Source organism: Pseudorasbora parva, chromosome 7 (assembly GCF_024679245.1).
Source record: "Pseudorasbora parva isolate DD20220531a chromosome 7, ASM2467924v1, whole genome shotgun sequence".
NCBI classification, from domain to species: Eukaryota; Metazoa; Chordata; class Actinopteri; order Cypriniformes; family Gobionidae; genus Pseudorasbora; species Pseudorasbora parva.
Genome location: NC_090178.1, coordinates 43,056,602 through 43,077,572, shown reverse-complemented (window position 1 = coordinate 43,077,572; position 20,971 = coordinate 43,056,602). Strand labels below are relative to the sequence as shown.

The following is a 20,971-nucleotide window of genomic DNA, read 5'->3' as shown; positions in this document are numbered from 1 at the left end:
TTTCTGCTATCTTACAATTTAGGGGACTGAGACAAAACTATAGGGGAGAATTGATGTTTGTGTAAAAATCTATTACTGTTCATATCACTTTTGAGGCAGTAATCTATACACTGTAAAACGAATGTGTTGGTTTTTGTTGGTTTAACTTTAAAAAGTAAGTAACCTGGTTGCCTTAAAATTTTGAGTTTATTGAAATTAAAAATTTGAGTTGATACAATGAAGGAAATTTGTTTAATAAATAGAAACTCAAAATATTATTGTATCTGAACCACATAAAAAATTTGATAAATCATGAAAATAGCACTATTTGGCATGTTTCACTGCATCATCAGAAATAAAACACACACAATTACCCAATATGCTTACAAAATCTTTTAATAATATTTTAATAAAGGTTGTCGAACCTTAAAACTTTTTCATTGTATTAACTAAAAATTTTAATTTCAATGAACTCAAAATTTTAAGGCAACCTGGTAACTTTTTTTCTAAATAATTTTTTACAGTGTAGGATTCAATTCCTGCCAAATGTACTGCGGTCACAGATCAAAAAATAATACGTGTGATTTAAAACTTCAAAAAATGAAAGATGAAAACGATATTGCACAAAATATATGTAATGGGTTCTTAAAAATGATATTTTCTTTGGTTTTATTTTGGCCGTCTCTGATTGATTGGCTAGAGGTGGAGCTGTCAATCTTGATCTGGTGGACCAATGGGAATGCTTAAACCCGCCCTAATTTACATGAAACTTCAACTGCAAGATTTGGAAAAACATGTGCAGAACATGGAAAGAAGAGTGAAGAGAAAAATAGCACAGACATAAAAAAAAGAGTAAAATAAGAACAGAAAATGTAAGAGTGCACAAAATAAAACCAAGGAAAATATATTTTTTAAGAACGCATTACATACGTTTAAGTTTTGTGCAATATATTTTTTTATTTGTTTAAAGTTTTTAATCATGCTTGTTTTTTAAAATGCGTTTGCATGTTTTTTTTAAAATAATAATATTTTCAATATTTACACGTTTTAAAATTTCGCTATTTTTTTGGGGATCTGTGACCGTAGTACATTTGTCAGGAATTTAAAGGAACTTTTTTTTGAAAATAGGCTCATTTTCCAAGTCCCGTAGAGTTAAACAGTTGAGTTTTACTGTTTTTGAATCCATTCAGCCGATCTCTGTATCTGGCGGTAGCACTTTTAGCATAGCTTTGCATTCATCATTGAATCGGATTAGACCATTAGCATCGCACTCAAAAATGACCAAAGACATTTTTTTTTCAAAGATAATATTTTTCCTATTTAAAACTTGACTATTCTGTATAGTACATTGTGTACTAAGATTAAAAGTTTAGATTTTTATACCGCTATAGATAGGAACTTTTTTCTCATTCCTGCGTAGGAAGGATATGGGTGCAGCGGCGCGAAGATATTACACAGCGCGGGAAAATAGGCAAACTTCTGTCAACATAACCAGCGTGATGATCTGCTTGGACAGAGAGTGTGCCTTGTAACCATGGAGACGTTTGTGAGAGACGATTCAGAAGATATTTACGAACTGTATCTATTTGAACCGGAATAACAGTTACACTGAAGATGAGCATTTGAAATGTGAAGAGTCAAGTTTTAACGAAAAACATTGAAAATCTTTGGTCATTTTTTTCTGAGCACTGATGCTAATGGTCTAATATGATTCAATGATGTATGCTAAGCTATGCTAAAAGTGCTACCGCCAGATACAGAGATCGGCTGAATGGATTCAAAAACAGTAAAACTCAACTGTTTAACTCTGCGGGACTTGGAAAATGAGCCTATTTTCAAAAAAAAGAGTGTTCCTTTAATCCCATAATAATCATATGATCATGTGCATTTAAATTTTCTCTCCTTTTCATTTTCTTAAAAAAACTGCAAGTTGCAAGTGCATCATATTATGCAACGTAATGAAAGGTGAAGGATGCACGTCATGTGTGTAACTGTGTGTTCTGTCATAGTTTGGTCACACAACTCCTCATAAACAGGTTAAATGAGATGGAATACGAGTTCAAATTATATTGATCCTGATTCCAGATATATGCTGATTGACTTGCAATTAAAGGAAACAGCTATGAAACACTTCACGTGTGACTAAAGCACAAAGGCTAACTTCTAGAATTGCTCTCACTTAACAATATCTTCATATATATGTCCATACTGTGGACTTGCGACATCAGTGCATTTGTTTAAAGATCATTTAAGGAATGGTTAAGTATTTGACAGTATAGTGTACTAAACAGTCCTAGCACTGCAGATGACTCTTCATCAATAGGGAAAGAGCTACTGTCAATCATCAGAGCCCACATGCGGAAACATTTGAAAACTTTCACTGATCTCAGCTCAGTTCCAGGTGGAGTTCTCTCCTGGATTTCCATTTGAACATGACTGGCCTCTGATTGGCTGTCTCCGGTGATGCGATCGCTGATTGGCTGAGTTTTGGCTCTGGTTGGGGCTAATGTCTTTTGGCCCGCTGGGCACTTTGGGTACAGGACGCACAGCAGGCGGTCTTGTAATAGGAGTAGACGCAGAGGCGAGCCTGGACCACCATTACACAGTTGTGTCGCCTGTCTTTACAGTTCTCATCTACAAAGACAGATAGGAAGAGAGAGGGATTATAATCTAAATCAGGGTTACATTAAATCTTTTAGATGCCATGGGCCGCTAAATATGATCATACTCATACGAGGGACCCCCATCCTAAAAACAGCTATATATTTGCATGCATAAATATCTACTTAAAATATTTCGTTTCTATTACATTACATCACTGCGTCTGTTTTACTCATTGTACTGTACTGTTATATGCAAGGTAGATTTACAGAAGTTACATTTATTTATATCAAATTATTTTAATCAAAAGCATTCATTCATTTAGTTAATCTTTATTTTTACATTTTTATTTTAATCAAGTTTTATTTATTCATGTAGTTTTTATAATAATATATTATTTTAATCAAACTTTATTTTTTTTTTTATTTTTAATCTACTTTTAATCAAATGTATTAATTGACTATTTTTTTTAAAGCCAAATTGTATTTATTTATTTTAATGCATGTATTTTATCTAATGTATTATTTATTTATTTATTAAATAACATTTTATTTTAATTGTTTTTATTTTAATCAAATTTATTTATATATTAAGCTAGTTTAATTTAATTTAAATGTATTTTTAAAATTTGTATATTACATTTTCACTTAAATCAAGTTTTATTAAATGTATTATTTTAATAAAATTGTATTCATTTTAATTTTATTTATTTATTTATTTTAATCAAAAGCATTCATTTATTTATTTAGTTAAACTTTATTTTTACGTTTTTATTTTAATCAAGTTTTATTTATTCCTGTAGTTTTATAAAAATATATTATTTTAATCAAACTTTATATATATATATATATATATATATATATATATATATATATATATATATATATATATATATATATATATATATATATATATTTATTTTAATTTTTTATTTATCTACTTTTAATCAAATGTATTAATTTACTTTTTATTTTTAAAGCCAAATTGTATTTATTTATTTTAATGCAAGTATTTTATCTGTTTTATTTATTTATTAAATAACATTTTATTTTAATTGTTTTTATTTTAATAAAATGTATTTATATATTAAGCTAGTTTAATTTAATTTTAATTTATTTTTAAAACTTTTACATTACATTTTTACTTAAATCAAGTTTTATTAAATATATTATTTTAAATTAAATTGTATTTGTTTTAATTATTTTTATTGATTTATTTTAAACAAATGTATTTATTTATGTAGATATTTTTTTCATTAAAATCAAATGTTATTTATTTATTTTAATTATTATTTTATTTTAATCAAATGTATGAATGTATTATATATTTTTAAAATTTAATCGTATTTATTTATTTAAATCAAATTGTAATCTATTTATTTGTATCTAATGTATTAGATTTTTTATTTTTATTTAATTAAATGTATTTATTTATTTGAATCTTTTTAAATTATTATTATTATTTTTAATCACGTTGCTTTTCTCTAAACTTTTCCACAGACCCCCTATCATTCCCCTGTGGCCTCCGGGTGTCCTGGACAAATTCTGCAACAATACACTCACACAAACACACCCACACACCCACACACCCACACACCCACACACCCACACACCCACACACCCACACACACACACACACACACACACACACACACACACACACACACACACACACACACACGCACACGCACACGCACACGCACGCGCACGCGCACGCGCACGCGCACGCGCACGCGCACGCGCACGCGCACGCGCACGCGCACGCACACGCACACGCACACGCACACGCACACGCACACGCACACGCACACGCACACGCACACACGCACACACCCACACACATGCACACACACCTTCAAATGGACTGCAGGGTATGGTGTTGCAGGCCTGCTCATGCGCAGGTTTAGCGTCGAGATCGCAGACTGCGCTGTACTGTTTGTCTGCTGTGAGACACCGGACCTCCCGCGTCTGCACCCCTTCACCGCAGGAGCGAGAGCACTATACCAAAAGAGAGGGAAACTTAATAACAGCGGAACAAGGGAGGATCCTGAAGGACAGATTGATTGACAGATGATATCATTCTCACCGTGCTCCATTCGGTGGTGAACCACTGCGGTTTGCAGGGCTGCAGTTCACACGCCTGCACTGGGGACGGTTTCTCCAGGTGGGAGCACTCACTGGAGCCGCTCACAGTGAAGTCACTTCCTGTCTTCCTCACGCAGATCACATCCCTGCGCTGGGTGCCGTTACCACACGCTACGTTACACTGTTGACAGAGAATCAACACAGAGTGAACATTCACTATTCCTTTCTACAAACCCGATTCCAAAAACGTTGAGACACTACAAATTGTGAATAAAAAAGGAATGCAATAATTTACCAATCTCATAAACTCATATTTTATTCACAATAGAATATAGATACAATATCAAATGTTGAAAGTGAGACATTTTGAAATGTCATGCCAAATATTGGCTCATATTAGATTTCATGAGAGCTACACATTACCAAAAAGTTAAGACGGGTAGCAATAAAACCTGGAGAATGAAGAAGTTGGAGAAGGCTGGAGGCTGAAGAAGTTAAATGTACATATAAGGACCAGCTGGAGGACCAATTTGCGACTTATTAGATCAATTGGCAACATGATTGGGTATAAAAAGAGTCTCTGTTGGCAGTGTCTCTCAGAAATAACAATCTCTGTGCGTAAGGGTCAAGGCCGGAAAACCATACTGCATGCCCGCGATCTTCGGGCCCTTAGACGGCACTGCATCACATACATGATACTGTAATGGAAATCACAACATGGGCTCAGGAATACTTCCAGAAAACATTGTCGGTTGAACATAATCTGGGACGCCCTATCCAAGTTGCCAAGTTGTTATCAGCGCTCAGTTCAGAAGCTGCATCTCTGATGGTATGGGGTTGCATGAGTGTGTGTGGCATGGGCAGCTTACACATCTGGAAAGGCAACATCAATGCTGAAAGGTATATCCAAGTTCTAGAACAACATATGCTCCCATCCAGGAGACCTTACATTTCCTTACCAGACCTTACAAGACCTTACATTTCCAACATGACAATGCCATACCACATGCTGCATCAATTACAACATCATGTCTGCATAGAAGAGGGATCCGGGCAGAAATGGCCAGCCTGCAGTCCAGATCTTTCACTCATAGAAAACATTTGGCGCATCATAAAGAGGAAGATGCGACAAAGAAGACCTAAGACAGTTGAGCAACTAGAAGCCTGTATTAGACAAGAATGGGACAACATTCCTATTCCTAAACTTGAGCAACTTGTCTCCTCAGTCCCCAGACGTTTGCAGACTGTTATAAAAAGAAGAGAGGATGCCACACAGTGGTAAACATGGCCTTGTGCCAACTTTTTTTAGATGTGTTGATGCCATGAAATTTAAAATCAACTTATTTTTCCCTTAAAATTATACATTCAGTTTGATATATACAACATTTGATAGGTCATCTATGTTGTATTCTGAATAAAATATTGAAATGTGAAACTTCCACATAATTGCATCCTGTTTTTATTGACAATTTGTTCAGTGTCCCAACATTTTTGGAATCAGTATTCTATTCTATTCTATTCTATTCTATTCTATTCTATTCTATTCTATTCTATTCTATTCTATTCTATTCTATTCTATTCTATTCTATTCTATTCTATTCTATTCTATTCTATTCCATGCAGCTTTATTCTGTTCAATTCAATGTTATTTTATTCTACATTGTTCTGTTCTTTTCATCTTTATTCTATGCAACTTTATTCTATTCTAGGCCTACATGGTTCTATTAATATGTTAAATATGTTCTCTTTTATTTGATGATATTTCTTTGATGTCATTCTACACATTATTCTTGTAGATTTTGAGAATGATTTGAACTGACCTGTATTTTGGTCTACGTTGTTGTTCTATTAGGTTTCTTTGATGCTATTCTATTCTACATTATTCTATTCTTTTTTAATGTTCTATTTGAACTTGGACAGTTCTGTTCTCTACTATTTTGTTATTCCATTCTGCATTGTTTTACATTTAACTTTGTTCTATTCTATTCATCTTTATTCTATGCAATCAACGATATTCTGTTAAGCGTGATTCTATTCTATTTTATTGTGTAATATTTCCTTTTATTATGTTTAACTTACACAATGTTCTACATAATTCTATTCTATTTTTTACAATGATCTAATTGAATTATTTTAACACTATTTGTTATAGAGGAGTAGCACATTTCATTTTATCCTATGAAACGTTATTCTGCTTTAATCAACAATATTCTGTTCTGAATTCTAATATGAATTATTTTAACACTTTTTTATTCTATTTTACATTATTCAATTAAGTTTAATTTCATTCGATCAACTTTTCGTTGATGTTATTCAATTCTACACCGTTGAATTCTAAAGTGAATTATTTTAACTTTATTCTAATTGCCATATTTCTGTTCTCTACTATTCTGTTATTTCATTCTACATCTTTTTTCTATGCAAATTTATTCTGTTTTATTCAGTGTTATTCTATTCTACACTGTTCTGCTTCCACTTCATTCATAGGCACGTTCTTCAATTCTATATTACATAATAATATTCTGTCCTATTCTTACATAGACCTTTTTGTTGTAGACACGCGGCCCTCACCTGTCCCCAGGGTCCGGTGTACCACAGATGGGTGGGTGTACAGGGACCCCCGTTACAGGCCTTCATATCAGCCGGTTTCTCTCCCACACATTCCACTCCGCCGTCTCCTTCTCTCCTGCCTCCACCGGTCAAACACACCACCTCTCTCCGCTGGACACCCGGGCCGCACGTCGCAGAACACTGACAGAGAAACAACAACCCACATTTAAAACATTTGACTGAGCATCTCTACATGAATATATCATTTACAACACGACCTTATTGGCAAATCAAGTGCAAGCATGAATCTCACGGGTCAGTACTCACAGTGTTTGTCCAATCTGTGAAGTACCAGTTAGTGACACAAGGACCCATGTGACAGTCCTCGGTGCGCTGTGGGCGGACCCTGTCATTGCACTCCCTGTCATTCACAGTGTTACCATGGTCACTGACACAGCGGACACTCCGGGTTCTCTTTCCCATTCCACAATCCACTGAACACTGTAGGCAAAAGATGCATTAACACACACACTCGCATACACACACATGTAGTGTTTCCATGTTTTATGGGGACTTTCCATAGGCGTAATGGTTTTTATACTGTACAAAACGTATTTTCTATCCCCTTACACACTTCCCCTGCCCCTAAACCTACCCATCACTGGAAGCATTCTGCATTTTTACTTTCTCAAAAAAACTCCTTCTGTATGATTTATAAGATGTTTTCCTCATGGGGACCAAAAAATGTCCCTACAAGGACAAGGATTGTTTCTGTGTAAATTTGGGAATTTTAACATGGGGCTCAATGAGATTTTGCTCCCTTCTAGTGGCCAGTCAAGGTATTGCAGTTTAAGTTAACATTGTAATTACCAGTGATTACAGTGATTCCTGTAAAAAATATGGACGTAGTGTCCGTGATGTCACCCATAGGATTCTGAAGGGCAGTTTTGAAGCGTAAAGTAGAGACGAGCTGGCCGTTGCCACCGTGCGTCATGCCCGGAAAACAAAAAAATGGGCAAAGAGGTGGGCTGTGGGCGGAGCTTAGATGACGCGATGACCAACAGACAGGGGATAAATGGCTATCCATCTGTCAATCAAAGAGGCCACACCCTAAATTATGCAGAACTCTAAGGCTTTATATAATGTAAAAAAAAAATTCACCCCCCTCACAGTTGTCATGAATGGCAAAATTAGCCGTATAGACCAAAACCACGATATGTATCAGGCTGTAAACATGCTTTTTTCTGCTGTAAATTTGGGAATTTTAACATGGGGCTCAATGAAATTGTGCTCCCTTCTAGTGGCCAGTCAAGGAATTGCAGTTTAAGTTACTTTCGTATTGGCTTCACTGGAGGCTTAAAGGTGCAATGTGTGAATTTTACCAGCATCTAGTGGTGAGGTTGTAAATTTCAATCACCCACCGCTCACCCCTCTCTTTCGAAGCACATAAAGAAGCTACGGTGGCTAACACAGGACAAAAATGACATTGTCAGAGAGAGCAGAGAGGGACTAGCGCTCTGTAGAGAAGTGTGTCCGCTACTATAGAAACATGACGCTGCAAAATAGCAATTTCACTGCAAGGGACCCGCGGTGTGAGTAGATGGAAATGGCTCAGTCTAAGGTCGTAACAAAACATAACAGTTCATTATGCAAATGCAAGGTCTTTATACACCAATGAAAACATAGTTATGCATATTAGATTACATTTCTGTCAAAAGTTCCTCATAAACACTACACACTGCACCTTTAAAGGAAAGAAATGTAAAGGTGCACACAAAATATTTTACTACATATAATATTTACAAAATATACTAACTAAATAATAAAAAAAGTAAGCAAGTCAACCTCACGCACACGTGTCTTACCGCGCTCCAGTTGGTGCTGACCTCCCAGTGGGAGCAGACGCGTGGGTGGCAGGGCTGTGTGGCATTGGGGCGGGAGAGACCGGAGCAGCGCTGAGGCTGAACCATCGTTGAACGATTCCCAAAACTCTGCCTGCACTGTATGTGACGCTGCTGCACACCCCATCCGCAGGAAACACTGCACTCTGACCACACGCCCATATCCCAGCTACAAACACACAAACACATAACCGAGATATACATATTAACCCAAACCAATATTCATGTATGTAACGCCTGCTACAGTTTGCCCGGACGGCCAGCTCTAGGAAGGGTTCTGGTCGTCCCAAACGTCTTCCAAGATTATGGAGGTCACTGTGCTCTTAGGAACCTTAAGTGCAGCAGACATTTTTTGTTAACCGTGGCCATATCTGTGCCTTGCCACAATTCTCTCTCTGAGCTCTTCAGGCAGTTCCTTTGACCTCAGGATTCTCATTTGCTCTGACATGCACTGAGAGCCGTAAGGTCTTATATAGACAGGTGTGTGGCTTTCCAAATAAAGTCCAATCAGTATAATCAAACACAGCTGGACTCAAATAAAAGTGTAGAACCATCTTAAAGAACAGAAGAAATCGACAGCACCTGAGTTAAATATATGAGTGTCACAGCAAGGGGTCTGAATACTTAGGACCATATGATATTTCAGTTTTTCTTTTTTAATAAATCTGCAAAAATGTCACCAATTCTGTGTTTTTCTGTCATTATGGGGTGCTGTGTGTACATTCATGAGAAAACAATGACCTTAAAGGATTTTAGCAAATGGCTGCAAAGAGTGAAAAATGTAAGGGGTCTGAATACTTTCCGTACCCACTCTATGTAGGATGCATTTATCGCTAACATTTATGGCATTACATTTTCTTTGGGTTGATATAATCTATATTTATGACAATATCTTGCAGCTGTCCATGCTTGAGTCACACATACTGTAAAAAAAAATTATTTAGAAAAAAGTTACCTGGTTGCCTTAAAACTTTAAGTTCACTGAAATTTAAATTTTGAGTTAATACAATGAACATTTTTTGAGATTCGACAACCTTTATTAAAATATAATTAAAAGATTTGTAAGCATATTGGGTAATTGTGTGTGTTTTATTTCTGATGACGCAGTGAAACATGCTAAATAGTGCTATTTTCATGATTTATCAAATTTTTTATGTGGTTCAGATACAATAATATTTTGAGTTTCTATTTATTAAATACAATTTCCATTCATTGTATACACTCAATTTTTTTATTTCAATAAACTCAACATTTTAAGGTAACAGGTCACTTAATTTTTTTAGTTAAACCAACAAAAACCAACACATTCTTTTTACAGTGCACAGACTTCAACATTCAGCCTGCAATCAATCTCAATCAATCAACTTTATTTATATAGCGCTTTTACAATCACGATTGTGTCAAAGCAGCTTCACAGTGTCAAACAGGATAATATTGCAACAAAATTAGATTTGGCTGTACAGTCGTTCTGGAGAAAACAGTGATGTTATCAGCTTATTTTAATTTATCATATAGCGACATTGTTGGCAGATCAGTATTATAGTTTATAGAATTAATTAAAACCTAATTCATAAATTTTATTTGTATAATTAGTTGAATAACTTTGATCATAATTTTAGTGTCCCCAACTGAGCAAGACAAGCCAAAGGCGACAGTGGCAAGGAACCAAAACTCCATCAGGGCATGATGGAGAAAAATAAACCTTAGGAGAAACCAGACTCAGTCTCAGTCTCAGTCGGGGTGCCAGTTCTCCTCTGTCCTATTAACACACCGCGTATGATTATTATTCTGGCAACCTTACAGGTCAGAAATCATATTAGATCTTTTTGTTGTAGACACACGGCCCTCACCTGTCCCCAGGGTCCGGTGTACTATAGGGTGTACAGGGACCGCCGTTACAGGCCTTCATATCAGCCGGTTTCACCGAATAGTGTTGTGTTTGCTAATTATTGCAAAACACAACAATGGTAACAAGTTTTATTTTTTATTTTATTTTATTTGCTGTAATTATTGGGGTTATACTGACAAGAGGCAGTAAATAAAATGTTAAAATAAAGCCAAAAATATTCAAACAAAGCAATTATTTAATTTGTGCCCCATTGCACTCTGGGAGTACACTTTCTCAAATCACAGATATAATTATTAACAAAACTGTAATCGATTAAGTAATAAACAACTTCATACAATTAAGTTATACTTACTTGAGTTAAGTCAACGGGTTTGCACAATTTAATTAAGTAAACTGAACACATTTGTTTTTACATTGTACTTATTAAAACGTGTTAAAAGTTTGGGGTCAGTAAGATTTTTAAAAAAAGTTTTTGAAAGAGATGTCTCTTACTCACTCAATGCTGCATTTATTTAAATAAAATAAAAATAAAAACAGCAATACTGTGAAATATTATTACAGTGTATAATTTAAATATATATTATAATGTAATGTATTCCTGTGATCAAAGCTGAATGTTCAGCATCATTACTCCAGTCTTCAGTGTCATATGATCCTCCAGAAATCATTCTTATATGATGTTGCTGCTCGAGAAACATTTCTGATTATTTTCAATGAAAACAGTGCTGCTTCATATTTTTGATGAAATGTTTTTTTTTTCCAGAGTAGTAAGTTCAAAAGAGCAGCGTTTATTTAAAAATATAAATATTCTGTAACAGTATAAATGTCTTTATCATCACTTTGTCAATCTAATCCTAATGCATTCTTGCTCAATAAAATATGAATTTCTTAAAGCAATCTTACTGAACCCAAATGTGTTGTTATTGTATGTACATGCACAGTTACTCACAACGGTGGACAAGGATGAACATTACAAGGTTCCTCCTCTGGCACGGGTTTGGTTGCAGAGTCGCACCTCCTCTCGTGGACTTCCTGTTCTGTGTGTCTGTTCACACACACAATCTCTCTGTACTGAGAGCCTGGATACACACAAAAACAAAATGCACACGTCAAAAACAAAAATACACATAATACAACATTTATAGTTGTGAGTGGTGTAAAATTTGATGGCAAGGTGTCCTGGTGGCTGTTTAAATCCTTAAGTCTCTGTGATCTGATCTCTACCTTTACATCTCTACATACTGTTTAAATCACTGACTCTAAATCTGTGGAATAGATTGAGCAGACGCCACTAACAAGAGTGCACAAACTCCTCAATTCATCACTCCTTTAAACACACCAGAAGGAGGCAGCAGAGAACAAATTCACACTGGGCAAATCAGCTTAATAAAAACCAGTGGTGAGCACTGAGAAACTCCCTCAAACACACTCACAGGCCTATAGAGAAACTCCCTAACAGTCTGGCACATGTTCGTTCTGTTCCACAGCGCTTGGCTTTCTTTATATGTCAGTAGGCAATGGGTTCATGTTCTCTGATTGTTTCCAGCTCTCCTATTTCAAAAAACGCAGCATTAATCCACCATGTCAACTCTGGATCGCATCATAAGAAAAGATTCATGTAATGTCATGTGACTGATCACTTAATAACAGAGCTCAATGGCTTGTAGCAAAGAGGGAAAAATATAGGTGTATGTAAACACCCCTGTTTACAAGTTTGGGTGTAGTGAGATTGTATTTTTAGGGGTTCAAGCATGAAATGCTGAAACCCTATTGTAATTGTACTGATTTTTATTATTATTATTATTCTGCCGTAAAACTCATCGTGCAGACCAAACCGTAAATGCTAGAGACTTCAAACTTTGTCAATAGGTAGTCCAAAAATCGAGGAGAGGTTATCAAATTATGAGCCAGATTGGCCAATAGGTGGCGCTACAGCAACCAAAAACGCGAAATGGCTCATAACTCCTAAACCGTTGCTTCTAAGGGTCAAGTGTCTTATATCATTGGAAAGCTGAGACCATGACGAACAAAACGTATATCTCCGATTTCATTTCCGGTATGCAAATTTTTCCGCCATTTTGAATTTTGTCAAAAACCTACTTTTGCGAACTAGTCCCTGGTTTTTTGACATATCGGAACCAAACCAGTGCCAACATGTTCTCTCTAGTCTGAATATCAATAATTATCAAAAAAAAGTAGAAATTTTGACTCATGAACGAAAAGGGGCGTGGAAATGTACATTTAAGGCGGAGCCTATTTTATTAAAGTGGCTATAACTCCAGCAAGAAATAAGATATCTTCACCAAACTTGGTACACATGTTTATGGGCTCAGTCTTTGGTCACGATAAAAAAATTGCGACGATTGGCCACTTGGTGGCGCTATAATGTGACAAAAACATGAAAAGGGCTATAACCACGCGACTGCTAGTCCGATTGACTTGAAAATTGGTATGCAGTGTCTTGGTCCAAGGCCCCATGTATGTCTATGAGGACATTGGTGTATCTCAAAAAACATGGCCGCCATCAGCCAATGAATTTTGAGCACCTATTAGATGGGGTTAACAGAGGTCGATCGGAACGAAACTCATTGGACATGTTTGACTCATGGTCCTAGAGGTCTGTAAGAATTTTGAAAGAAATTGGCCACTAGTTGGCGCTAACGAGTTTTATGGCTCTGCAATCACGTGGTGTTGCACACATTGGCAAAATATGCATATCATATGATAGATCTCCTCATGTTGAACAACTTTGCCTCTAGAACCATTGCTGTCAATAAAATCGTTAAATAAATATTTTCAATTATGTTAAAAACCTACTTTTGCGAACTAGTCCCTGGTTTTTTGCCCAATCAGAACCAAACCAGTCTAGGACAATTCTCTGGACTCTCTAGATCAATAATTATCAAAAAAAGTTGATTTTTTTGCATTTGGTTGGCTATAACAGGGCCATTTAGAAAAGAGGCGTGGCAAAATACACTCGAAAGCCTATAAATCCTAAGGGGAAACTCAAAACTTCACGAAAATTGTTGGGTATATGTGGCATAACATGTTGAAGACACATGCAAAGTTTTATGGAGATCGGAGTATAGGGGGCGCTATAAGTGTTAAAAAGCTTTGAAAACCATGTATTCCCTATGGTGAATCTCTGTAATCAGGTGGGGTTAAAACCGCCACATAATATGCATATGTTATGATAGATCTTCTCATACTGAACAACTTTGCCTCTATAACCAATACTGTCAATCAAATCTTTATTTAAATATTCACAATTATGTTAAAAACCTCGTTTTGCAAACTAGTCCTAGGTTTTTTGCCTGATCGGAACCAAACCACAGCAGTATGATTCTCTGCACTCTCCTGATCAATTCATATTTAGACTTTATAAAGTCACTATTATAATATTTAAAATCACATTTTGTCAGTTTATCACTTCATTTCACCTGATATCTCTCAAATTCATTCAGTGCTTAAAAGCCTTTCATGCAAAAGGTGTCAAATGCTTAAAGACCTTAAATGGCTTGAACCCCGCTAAATGCTGCTCGTTTCAAGATGCATTCAATTAATCAAAATACATTTTTAATGTTATTTTTATTTTATTTTTAAAAACCTCTATTCATCAAAAAACGTATCACGGTTTCCACAAAAAACATGAAGCAGCACAACTGTTTTCAACATTGATAATAATCAGAAATGTTTCTTGATCAGCAAATCATCATTTAAGAATGATTTCTGAAGGACCATGTGACAGTGTCTGAAGACTGGAGCATTGATGCTGAAAATTCAGCTTTGATCATAAGAATAAATTACATTTTTAATTTGACTAGCTTGAGTTGGGATTCAGATGTAAATTTATGTTCACTAACAAAAAAAGTCACATCTGTGAAAACTGCAACAACCTAATTTCTATAAGTTAACATTAAGGTAAAATGTGGGCTTCTATTAGCCTAGAAATCTAGACGCACCCTAGCGGCAGCAAATCTAATCTTCCCACAAGTGTCGTCTAGCAACTCTCAATACACTACTGAGCTGTAAACGCCAAACTCTTGTCGGGCCAATCACGTCGTGTATAGAGTCGGTGGGCGGGGCCATAATGACGGCCGAGTTGTGTTTGCGTGCTTCTAGTAAACACAGAAACTGGCGAACGGCGGCCTTTCGAATCAGCTTTGACTGCGACTCTGGAAGACTTGGAGTTAAGCTTTTCTCTGAGAAAAGAACAAAGAACGGCACTGAAGTCATTCTTAAGGGAAGATGTGTTCAGAGTTTTGTCGACCAGTTACGGGGAATGTTTAATCTTTCAACTCACTCTGCTTCACCTTCGTTGCTCTGGTTGGTGTAGCGCTATCCTATCGCGTGCATAGGGAGTTTGAAAGACAATCGCTTATCCCGCCCCTCAGATTGAGCTGTCTGTGGTGAGTTTCCAGACCAAACATCTTGATGGGGATCTGGATTGTCAGGCTAGGCTTCTATAGTATTTTTTTAATCATGTTTATCACAGGTAAAACCATGCATTGCACTTCACTACCAAGGTAAAAAAGGAAAAAGGAAATGCTTTTATTTGAAAATAATTTTCATATTGCATATTTACATTTTTGTACTGAAAGTATGGTAAATACTGGTAAAATGTACAAAAGATCACATTTAAAGGAAGTGTATGTAAGATTGTGGCCAAAACGGGTACTGCAATCACTATCCCCTCTGACTCGAGGTTGCCAGATTGGCTGCAGGATCAAGAGAACTGTTTGTATCTGCAGCTGTGGTAACTAGAGCAGATCTGGCAACCCAGGTGCTGAAACACTACTAACTTTGTGATTGGTCGACAGGTGGAGGGCGGAGCTTCAGGCCAAAACACAATATTTCATCATCAACATCCGTTGAGGGCTGCAACAACAACTTTAAAATGACAATATCCTGGCTGTTGTCAGTGATATGAGTATTTGAAATGAACATGATTTCTTAATGTCTAGTGATATAGGTTAATGATTAATTCAAATACATTTCTTACATACAGTTCCTTTAAAAATGAACCCTTTTTGGCATACCATAAAAATAACCTGTATCCCATCTGAATTATATAACAATTAGGATACCAAAATTTAATTAACAGTGGATATGAAATCTGGGTACCAGCTAATGTTTTAAAATCACTTACGAGCGAAGTTTGGCATCGTGACAGCGAGGCACTTAGGAGGTAAGCTTTTCTTTGAGTCTTTTTATTCATAAGTCGCATATTTGGCGCCACCTATTGCTGCAAGTGTATTACTGACATGTAAAAAAACAGACCCTGAATATAAGACGAACCTGTTTTTTCAGATGTATTTCTACGGAAAAAACATATTTGTCTTATATTTGGAACAATATGGTAGTATAATATAAATGAACAAAATGGCTATAGTTTAACAAAAAATACCGTAAACATTATATCAAACAATATTATATATCAAACAAACTTTTGTTATAATTTTATTGAGGAACATTACATCACGACAGTTATCGTTTTATCACCTAACCTAATTCATATACTGCAAAAGTTTGAATTTAGTCTGAATAGTTACTTTTGAATGGTCATCCATAGAGAAACAGGCCTTTTCATTGCATAATGGTGTAGTTATAGGATCTACCAGTAAGGGCAAACCGCCCAAACACTGACCCCTTGACAACAACTCATATATAAACTATGGTGACCTCTGACCTTTGCCACAGGTAGCAGTGCATTCTGTCAGCGCGCCTCTTCGCCACATGAATGCAGGCTGGTTGTCCAGTGGGAGGTCTGTTCTTGGAGGGATCCGAGCGTTACGGTTGGGTCCTAAGCCCTGTGGGCGGGGCCTCTCTGGTAGCCATCGATCAACTGCTGAGGAAGACGAAGAGGAAAATGGAGGAGAGGAGGCAGGGGACAACACAGGAGGAGGAGCAACAGGGTTCTCGATTCCTCCCGAGACAGCACCTAAAAAAACAGAGATATTAGTGAATTCAAGCGTGGTACAGTGATAGGTCCATTCTTGAAATTTACTCTCAACTAAATATTCCACGGTCAACTGTTTTTTGTATTATAAAGTGGAAGCAATTGGGAACAACAGCAACACAGCCACGAAGTGTGGGGTCAGCACATGCTGAGGTGCACAGTGCACAGAAGTCGCCAACTGTCTGCAGAGTCAATAGCGACAGACATCTAAACTTTGTGGGACCTTCAGATTAGCTCAAGAACAGGGCCTAGAGAGCTTTTTTCATAGGTTTCCATGGCCGAGCAGCTCTTCCAAGCCTTACATCACCAAGTGCAATGCAAAGCAGTTGAGTAAAGCACGCCGCCACTGGACTCTAGAGCAGAGGTCTTCAACCCTGCTCCCGGGGACCCACTGTCCTGCAAAGTTTAGCTCCAACCCTAATTAAAGACAGGTGAAGCTAATCAAGCTCTTCAGGATCACTTGTTGAAAATACACAGGGAGGTGTGCTGAAGCAGGTTGGAAATAAACTTTGCAGGACAGTGGATCCCAAGGAGAAGGGTTGAAGACCTCTGCTTTAGAGCAGTAGAGACGTGTTCTCTGGAGTGACCAATCATGCTTCTCTGTCTGGCAATCTGATGGACGAGTCTGGGTTTGGTGATTGCCAGGAGAACGGTACTTGCCTGACTGCATTGTGAGGGGATTATGGTGTGGGGTTATTTTTCAGGGGTTGGGCTTGGCCCCTTAGCTTCAGTGAAAGGAAATTCTAATGCTTCAGAATACCAATACATTTTGGACAATTTCATGCTCCCAACTTTATGGGAACATTTTGGGGGACGGCCCCTTCCTGTTCCATCATGACTGCGCTCCAGTGCATAAAGCAAGGTCCATAAAGACATGGATGAGCGAGTTTGGTGTGGAGGAATTTGACTGGCCTGCACAGAGTCCTGACCTCAACCCGATAGACCTTTGGGATTGAATTAGAGCGGAGACTGCGAGCCAGATCTTCTCATCCAACATCAGTACCTGACCTCACAAATGAGCTTCAGAAGAATGGTCAAAAATCTCCATAAACACACTCCTAAACCTTGTGGAAAGCCTTCCCAGAAGAGTTGAAACTGTTATAGCAGCAAAATGTGGGCCAACTAATTATTAAACATTACAGATTAAGAATGGGATGTCATTAATGGCAACTTTATGTGCGTGCGTGCAAAGGTAGACGTCCCAAAACCTTTGGCAATGTAATGTATTTCCAAGTAGTGTTTTTAACAAGTGAACTACTGCACAAGTGCACATTCAATACAATACAGCACACTTCTTTTTCACAAGGGAAAGTTGCAACTAACTGAACAAGCATTTTACAAATCTGAAAAGGTTAAGTACCGTATTTGCTTTACACCAGTTCATCTGCATTGTTGCATTTCCAACAGTTACAGTTGCTCGTTATGAAAAATCAGAAAATTCTCATTAAAAGTCTTGCTGCATGCCTGATCATCCTTAGAATATTCTGTTGTTATCTCAGCAACATTCAACATCAGACTGTTTAAATAAATTGTGGGTCGGGTTAAACAAATCAGGAAGCTGTCTCAGAAGGTTTACAAGGTACAAGGCCTGTCTAGGGATAGAAAGCAAAGCAGCTCACTAGGTTTTAATTCCCAGTTGAAACGACCAGCTTCAACCAGCCTGTGGTGTGCTGGTATTAGCTGGTTTAAGCTGATTTAGATGGTCTCCTAGTCTGTTCCCAAGTTGCCAAAAATTGTTTTTAGCAGGGTTGGCACAGAACTAAATCCTGATTCATGCTTTTTGGTTCATGTCACACACTCTCACAGTGACCCCATTCTCATAAAAACTCTGTTTAACATCATCTGATGTTACTCAAACACACATACACATACACATACACACACACACACACACACACACACACACACACACACACACACACACACACACACACACACACACACACACACACACACACACACACACACACACACACACACACACACACACACACACACACACACACACACACACACACACACACACACACACACACACACACACACACACACACACACACACACACACACACACACACACACACACTCATAGGCCCATTCTACTGTAATGACCTTAAAAGGTTTCAACGGTGGCCAATAAGTGATGAGAGAAATAAGAGAAGACCGCTCAAGTGAAATATATCTGCGCGGCACACACATATAAACACTATAAATTTAGAGTGAGAGAGAAGATCATCAGGAGGGAAAAAAAGAAACTGAGATGTGAGAGAGAGAGAGAGAGAGAGAGAGAGAGAGAGAGAGAGAGAGAGAGAGAGAGAGAGAGAGAGAGAGAGAGAGAGAGAGAGAGAGAGAGAGAGAGAGAGAGAGAGAGAGAGAGAGAGAGAGAGAGAGAGAAAAAACTCACTGATTTCTCGGAGAGCTGCCCGTCCTCGCTCCCTCTCTCTGTGTACCTCTCTCTCTCCGTCCCTCTGTTTCTCCACTGGGATGTAATATTCATAGTCTATGCCTGGATTCTGCCTGTGGAAAATAATCTACAGCAAGAAAGAGAGAGAGAGTAAAAACAGGTTAATAAACTCCAGCATATGGTAACGTCTCATGACTGCATTCCAGTTAGTATCAGCTGTATATCACTGATGAAAACACACTCAAACACACTCCTACACACAGCACTATGTGGACGCTCTTTCTCTTAACATCTCAATGAACTTAAAGCTGAAGCATATGAATATGAACTATTATTCATCACATTCTTGACAAGACAACATGATCAGAGCTGTGCTATTCATGATACGCTGTTACTGTATTTTAATAAATGACTCTACCTACACTAAACCAATACTGATACTGGTACCACAACTTAAAATACTGATTATTAAACAAAGTAGTGTGCTACCAAAACTACTGACACCTAAACCAGACCAATACTGAAAGGCAACGAAAAACACTAAAGCCGTCGTTACAAAGCCCATCTCACTACAGTGGCTCAACAATCATTTTATGAAGCAACGAGAATAGTTTTTGTGCGCAAAATAATGTTGAAATAATGACTTATATAGTGATGGGCCGATTTCAAAACAACGTTTCAAATGGTTATGAATCAGTGTATTGATTCATGATTCGGATTACGTGTCAAAACTGCCAAACTGCTGAAATCACGTGAGATTGGTGATCCGAATCGATACGCTGATTCATAACCGTTCGAAGCTTTGTTTTGAAATCGGCCCATTACTATATCGTTATTTCATTTTTTTTGGACACAAAAACTATTCTCGTTGCTTTATAAACTGATTGTAGAGCCACTGTAGTGAGATGGCCTTTGTAACAATATCTTTTGTATCGTTTATGGGTCTTTTCTAAACCATCGGATTTCAACAAAAATATCTTCATTTGTGTTCCGAAGATGACCGGTCTGACGGGTGTCGAACCACATGAGGATGAGGAATTAATGACAGAATTTTCATTTCTGGGTGAACTAACCCTTTAAACACTGATAATTAAACTAGACGAACACTGATAATTATGGTATGGCTACCAAAACTACTGACATTTAAACTAGACCAATACTGAGACTTAAAATGATACCTTAAGACAAACTGATAATTATAAGGCGTTTCTCAATGTCAAGGAAGGATCCTCGGAAGCCAGAATTCCAAGGATGCTACGTCATCGACATCCAACGAAGGACTGTTCCAATGTCGAGGATCCTTGAAATTTCAACCAAGGACTGAGTCCTTCGTTCGAAAAATATGTCATATATAGGAAAGGACGCATATGAGTAGCCTTCGGGCTCTTCGCGTTCTCAAATCACCTACAATCCTATGCGCGCAGCTTTGCTCTCTTCAGACGTTCCCGGAGTCGGAGCATGAACGAGGCAAATATGCTTGTATTAGGGTTTGTAGATGGGAAGGAATGAGGCGGGAACCAGCGAACGTTCAACAACTTTATAATAAATAATAAACAAAACAAAAGTAACGCGGAAAGCCCCTCACGGACGACTGCCCGCACACACATAATAAAACATAAACAAACCATAACATAAAGTCCAGGC

The 20,971-nt window shown here is 37.3% G+C and overlaps 1 protein-coding gene across 2 annotated transcripts in view; it reads right to left on the bottom strand.

The window, feature by feature from the left end:
* Positions 1 to 1,206: 1,206 nt before the first annotated feature.
* The window catches only part of adamtsl4 (ADAMTS-like 4), a 96,945-nt gene continuing 77,180 nt past the window's right edge, over positions 1,207 to 20,971 (bottom strand). For both annotated transcript variants that reach the window (XM_067449258.1, XM_067449259.1), the window contains exons 9-17: positions 19,328 to 19,454; positions 16,654 to 16,905; positions 11,914 to 12,043; positions 9,080 to 9,284; positions 7,542 to 7,715; positions 7,236 to 7,415; positions 4,666 to 4,845; positions 4,433 to 4,577; positions 1,207 to 2,613 (exon numbers count right to left, since the gene is read on the bottom strand). In XM_067449258.1, coding sequence (XP_067305359.1) covers positions 2,483 to 2,613; positions 4,433 to 4,577; positions 4,666 to 4,845; positions 7,236 to 7,415; positions 7,542 to 7,715; positions 9,080 to 9,284; positions 11,914 to 12,043; positions 16,654 to 16,905; positions 19,328 to 19,454 — 1,524 coding nt within the window. In that variant the 3' untranslated portion in view covers positions 1,207 to 2,482. The remainder of the gene's footprint in view (positions 2,614 to 4,432; positions 4,578 to 4,665; positions 4,846 to 7,235; positions 7,416 to 7,541; positions 7,716 to 9,079; positions 9,285 to 11,913; positions 12,044 to 16,653; positions 16,906 to 19,327; positions 19,455 to 20,971) is intronic.